The sequence below is a fragment of the Sinocyclocheilus grahami genome, unplaced genomic scaffold, assembly GCF_001515645.1.
Source record: "Sinocyclocheilus grahami isolate Dianchi unplaced genomic scaffold, SAMN03320097.WGS_v1.1 scaffold1507.1, whole genome shotgun sequence".
Lineage (NCBI taxonomy): Eukaryota > Metazoa > Chordata > Actinopteri > Cypriniformes > Cyprinidae > Sinocyclocheilus > Sinocyclocheilus grahami.
Genome location: NW_015506686.1, coordinates 142,640 through 148,728, shown reverse-complemented (window position 1 = coordinate 148,728; position 6,089 = coordinate 142,640). Strand labels below are relative to the sequence as shown.

Genomic DNA, 6,089 nt, shown 5'->3' with positions numbered 1-6,089 from the left:
GAGTGTGTGTGTGTGTGTGAGTGAGTGTGAGTGTGAGTGTGAGTGTGAGTGTGAGTGTGAGTGTGAGTGTGTGTGTGTGTGTGTGTGTGTGTGTGTGTGTGAGCTGCACGTGCTTCTGCTCCTGTGGCATCTAATGAGATTCCCCTCGTTAAAGTCTTTAGTGTAGTAATCTGGACCTGCACACACACGACCCGAGATCTGCGCAGAGCGACAGCAGATCCAGAAGAACAGGGATATTCTGAGTGTGGCGCTGTTAGTGGAGTTTCATCGGCCCTGAGTGACTGGAGCGACACAGGTGGCTGTTACTGGATAGAGTCGAGGGTCACTGAACAATACAGTCTGTATGTAAACGCTTTATCTGAATTCATCATGCCTCTCTGTGCATTACTAGATTGCGATCGGTCATTCTGTGCTCTTATATTAATATCTAATGACTCTAAACTGTGGAACTGACTGATGTTTCAAGTTAGTTACAAAAAGTGATTTCTGTCTTGTTTTCCAGTACAAATATCTAAACATCCTTAAATCAAGACACATTTACTGGAGATGCAAAATGATATGAAGTCTTGTTAAATGAGAAATATATTCAAATGAAGTGAGTTTATGGTTAAAAGGAGAACAAATGTCTCCCAATTGGGTCTTGTTTTTCCCTTCGAATGAAGCTGATTTTTCTGACCATGTTGGCTGATTTTTGGGACACTGGAAGCACATGTGATGTGTGTGAATATAATTGATGTTTGTGTCCAGATTTGAGTCTCTCCATCTGTCCCCGTGTGTGTGATTACAGCACCGTCTGATGATGATCCAGCCGCACACACAGATAGTGCTGCTATAGATCTGATCGTAAGCATCATGGAGTCCATGCTGAAGACGTCTCTGCTGGCTCCCATAAAGACGCTCAAGTTCTGCGTGAGCGGAGAGAAGCAGCGGTCCAAAAGAGGGTCCAAATGGCCCGGGTCAAAGGGCAGGACCGGCGCGCCGGACCCGCGTCTGCTGCGATCCTATCAGGCCGACCTGGAGAGAGAGAGGTGAGACGGGTCACCTGATAGGACCTCAGAACATCATGTGATGTGAAGAAAGAGGCTCAGGTTACAATCAGAACGTCTGACTGATTCACTGTGAACAGTAACGCTCTCTCTCACTCCATCCTCAGGAAGCTGCGCGAGGCGATGAACGCTCAGAAGAACGCCGAGAGAGCTGCGATCAGAGCACATTTCAGGAGGAAATACCAGCTGGCCAAGGTCCTCTTTGTAGTGTGAACTCTCTATTCTCTTAGAGTCCATGGGATTGTAGATCATTATAGTTATTATCGTTATTGGTGTGAACGGACCTTAAGTGATGACATACACTTGTGTAGCATATTAACACACAGATATGATATCAGAGAGATCAAAGCATCATTGTTACTCTTCCAGAAGAATCACATGTAAAAATCACATGTAAAATATGCATGTGAAATGTGGTTTTGGAACATTTTGCTGGTGTAAACGTGTGTTTTCCACACTGGTTTTTTTACACCATGAATATCAAATCCACATTTTAATTACACTCGGAGTTCATTATAAACCGAGGCTTTCTTGCATGAGTGTTGTGTTTGAGGGAATCTTGCAGAAAACTGTCTAATCACCTAAAAACATTCATAAATCATGTTTGCATGTGAATACATTTGATCTATTCAATTAAACAATTAAACAGCCTTCATGTGTAGCTTATATGCAATGCAAGACACTTTGATTTAAAGCCTCAGCCAAATGCATAAAAGTTTTGCACAGAGAATAAATCCCTGTATGTTGTTAAAAATCATTGTAATGAGATGTGATTGTGATTTGTCCTCTGGCTCATTAGTCTGCTCTTTTTAATCCGTCCCAGAATGCCAAGGACGCGGAGCAGCTGCGTGCCGTGGGGGGGAGAGTGTGTCTCCCGCGAGATCTGGCGAAGATGGTTGGTCCCGAAGCCCCTGCTAAAGACGACAGCTTCGGACTTCTCAGGGCCTTCCAGAGCCTCAGCCTCAGCGCCGGGATCTTCACGGGGAAACAGAGCCAAACACCCGCGTCACGCACCGACACGGAGCCCTGCAGGGTCATGTGACGCTCAAACACACCGCCGACGGACGCTTTCACACGCAGTGTGTCACTCATCACTGATGCTTTGTGTTGTTTTATGAATGCACAAGCGTGTCTCAGTCGCACAATAACACCGCAGTGGGAGCTTTGACATAGTTTTGTGTTTATTACCTCATATGCTTCACACAAACATCAGGAAACTCATATTTCTCTTACACTTTTTATTTTATTTTCAATTTATTTTATCGGGATTTGTGGGTTTATAATTGTTGTAAACGTGTCACTTGTTTATGTAGTTCTCTGAAAGAGATCATATAGGCTTGGATAGTTTTATATGAAGCTAATTATAATGACAGCAGACTAACTACAAGAAAACGTGACAAAACATTTCATTTATCAAGCAGTTTTACCTTTGAAGGCATCTCATTTTGATTGATTTGAACTCTCTTATGGAGCTTGCATAGCTGTACTTTGGGAAAAAACACACACAGAGTTAATGTACTGGATCGTGTGTGTGTGTGTGTGTGAGAGAGAGAGAGTGTGTGTCTGTGTCTGTGTGTGTGTGTGTGTGTGTGTGTGTGTGTTTGTGTGTGTGAGTGTGTGAGTTGTGCAACAGTATTGTTTAAGATAATTGTACAGTAAAAAATACTGTATTACAGTAATGAATATCATAATTGAAATACATGGAACAGTAAAAGTAAAACTTCAGGATGCAATAATATGAATGGGACTGAAAAATTTACAGTAGTGAAAATTTGAGGGTAAAATGTGCTTAATTGTCCTGAAAAACAGTGCTCCATTTAATTTATTTTATTTTATTTAGTTTCCTTTGCAAAATATCATTTTCATGATTTTGGACTAGAATGTGACACAGACACGATGACTGATTTCCAGCCTTATGGATCAGTCTTTGTGAATGAGATTTCTTAAGGATGTTGAATGGGTTTTATTAATGCATAACTTCTGAATGACTTCAAACACTGAGGCACCAGAGGAGCCGCGTGTGTGTGTGTGTGTGTGTGTGTGTGTGTGTGTGTGTGATCAAGCTTAGAGTCTCGTCTCTTCGTGTAAATGTCAGTTTTTCTGCTGCTGGATGTTTTGTAAGTTTCTGCTTTAATAATAAGCACACATGCGTCTGACGTTCCCTGAAAGCATCAGTTTTTCAGTGTTTTTATTTGTATAACCCTTTACACAATACACATCGTTTCAAAGCAGCTTCACAGAAATGTATACCATTAATAAATATGACATTTTAATGCATTATACAGTAATCTACGATCGAGAGGTTTAGAGCTGAATGACTGGATAGCTTTCATTTGTTGATTATATAAAAAATCAAGCAGATTTACTATTAGTTTATATTGTTATATGTGATTAGATGTAAATGCTGGATATGCATACAGTATTATAGTTTGATTTTGATCATATTGTCCATGTCGAAGCATTTTAACAAAGACTGAATGATTAAAAGTCATGCCATAATGTTTTTATATTTAGTTCATCAGTGTGCAAACCAAACACAACTGTGTTAAGGAATAAAAGCATCACATGCATATTATTGTGTACGAGCATCTTATTTGAGATTCACATGCGTTCTGCATCATAAACGTGTTCTCCTAACATCTGACATTAAGAGCAATAATGCAGATGAGTAAACACTCTTCCAGATGAAGACGAGCTTCAGATAGACGTCTGGGTGATGTGTGTGTGCTGTTAGGCTAGTGATTGATCTGCTCTTTATGGAAATATGATATGATATTAAAATCAGCCCATCACAGCTGGTCTGTCTCTGTGTGAGAGAGAGTGTGTGTGTGTGCGTGTGTGTGTGAGAGAGAGAGAGAGAGAGAGCGAGTGTGTGCACGCACGTGTGTGTGTGTGTGTGTGTGTGTGTGTGTCTGAGAGAGTGTGCGTGTGTGTGTGTGTGTCTGAGAGAGTGTGTGTGTGTGTGTGTGTGTCTGAGAGAGTGTGTGTGTGTGTGTGTGTGTGTGAGAGAGAGAGCGAGTGTGTGCACGCACGTGTGTGTGTGTCTGATTGTGTGTGTGTGTGTGTGTGTGTGTGTGTATGTATGTGTGTTTATCCAGCTGATGTGTTGTTCTTATCTTGAACTATGCCCTGATGTGACAATAACTCATTGGTACAGTGAGAGAGCAAGGGCTGGAGGACAGACAGACGGTGTGTTAAAGGGGTTCAGAGTGATCGGATCGCGTCAGAGAGCGGCAGCATGCTCTCCTCAGGCGTGCGTCCTCCGGTGTTCTCCACGGCCGTCCGGTCTCTGTGTGTCGGCGCGTGCGGCCGTGAGGATGCGGCGATGGAGCGGCCGCTGCAGAGGAGAACCGGAGGAGTGCGAGACTTCCAGGAGATTCCTCACACCGGCAGCAACGGCTGGATCAACCTGCTGCGCTTCTGGAAGGACGGGAGATTCAGCCTGCTTCACAAGCACATGGAGAGCACCTTCAGACGCCTCGGACCCATCTACAGGTGCAAACTAACACCAGAGCAAACGGGTTTGAGAGTTATGAATTCATGCACTAAAGCTGATGTTCTCCATCACCATCATCTCTACAGAGAGCCGCATTATCAATAACACTCATTTACTGAACTTGGATCTGTCATATAGAAATATCTGCCAGTGGAGTGTTTGTTCTTGTCATAAACTCTTTATTTAACATTTAAACAAGACTTCTTATGTCATTTTGCATCTCCAGTATATATATATATTGATTTAAAATATTTTAGATATTTGTACTGGAAAATTTGATCATAGATGATTCATCACAAATACTGTGCAATCATTGAAGAAATGTTCTTTATTTTGCAGTTAGTGCTGCTTGATTCAGGCAAAAATCATAATCACGATTATTTAAAACGATTACTCATTTTTTAACTTAAAAAAACAACTTTTTTCAGTTTTAAAAATGACATTAAATAAAATTAAACTGTTAGTTAATTAATGACAAATGCCTTTGAAACAAAAAGGCATGAAAAATACATAGCATTAATAATTCTTGTATTTTAATGCATTATTTTCCTAAAATGCAACATGGTTGTTAAGCTGTAAAAATTTAAATTGGAAACATTTCACACACAATTTAAGCATTAAAAAGTCAATATTTTATATTCATCTTCCAGAGTTCATTTCCAAATATTCAAATCAAATTAAAGCAGCTGAACTCAGATTGTGTGTTTCAGGGAGTATCTGGGCTCTCAGAGCAGCGTGAACATCATGCTGCCGATGGACATCGGGGAGGTGTTCCGATCCGAGGGTCTCCATCCGCGCCGCATGACGCTGCAGCCCTGGGCCACACACAGAGAGACGCGCAGACACAGCAAGGGCATCTTCCTAAAGTCAGTGTGTGTGAGTGTGAGTGTGTGTGTGTGTGTGTGTGTGTGTGTGTGTGTGTGAGTAGACACGTGTGTTACTGTGATGCAGTGAACCCAAAAACACCACTTCATCAGATCTCAAACGCTGCAGGATCTCTGTCATCACTTTTCTTCATTATTTCTGCAGTCTCAAACTGTTCAGCAAACTTCACTCAGATGTTTTGCTGTAAAGTGTGTTTGTGCATCTCTCTGTACTGTAATAACGTTGCTGCAGGAACGGGACGGAGTGGCGCGCCGACAGGCTGCTGTTGAACAGGGAGGTGATGGTCACTTCAGCCGTACGGCGCTTCCTTCCGCTGCTGGACGACGTCGCGCAGGATTTCTGCCGTTCGCTGCGACACCGGGTGGAGACGGAGGGAGTGGGGGAGACGGGTCAGCGTAGTATGACCCTTGACCCCAGTCCTGACCTCTTCCGCTTTGCCCTGGAAGGTCAGTGTTATGTTGTTGAGTTGAGAATAATTTTGTACATTCTGTTATCATGCTCTGGTTAATGGTGCAATCACATGCCCTCTCTCCAAAACGCCACCTTATCTCCAACCCCACCCTCTGCCCAAAAACCCCGCCCTCTCTCAAAACCCCCACCCTCTTCCCAAAAACCCCGCCCCCCTTCAAAACCCCCACCCCCTTCCCAAAACCCCCCCCCCC

General features: G+C 42.8%; 2 protein-coding genes across 4 annotated transcripts in view; both read left to right on the top strand.

Moving 5' to 3' along the window:
- Positions 1 to 109: 109 nt before the first annotated feature.
- The window catches only part of LOC107570799 (complexin-3-like), an 18,525-nt gene continuing 12,545 nt past the window's right edge, over positions 110 to 6,089 (top strand). The window contains exons 1-4 of one of the 3 annotated variants that reach the window (XR_001607089.1): positions 110 to 341; positions 748 to 1,028; positions 1,154 to 1,241; positions 1,870 to 2,587. Coding sequence is in view for 2 of the 3 variants with exons in the window: in XM_016257064.1 (XP_016112550.1) it covers positions 853 to 1,028; positions 1,154 to 1,241; positions 1,870 to 2,088 (483 nt within the window). In the remaining variant the exon portion in view is untranslated. Of the gene's footprint in view, positions 342 to 747; positions 1,029 to 1,153; positions 1,242 to 1,869; positions 2,603 to 6,089 lie in introns of those variants that run through there. The other 2 variants (XM_016257064.1, XM_016257063.1) reach the window with 2 other exon arrangements.
- cyp11c1 (cytochrome P450, family 11, subfamily C, polypeptide 1) overlaps positions 4,085 to 6,089 on the top strand; it is a 7,388-nt gene continuing 5,383 nt past the window's right edge. The window contains exons 1-3 of the mRNA XM_016257060.1: positions 4,085 to 4,541; positions 5,253 to 5,408; positions 5,659 to 5,873. Coding sequence (XP_016112546.1) covers positions 4,285 to 4,541; positions 5,253 to 5,408; positions 5,659 to 5,873 — 628 coding nt within the window. The 5' untranslated portion in view covers positions 4,085 to 4,284. The remainder of the gene's footprint in view (positions 4,542 to 5,252; positions 5,409 to 5,658; positions 5,874 to 6,089) is intronic.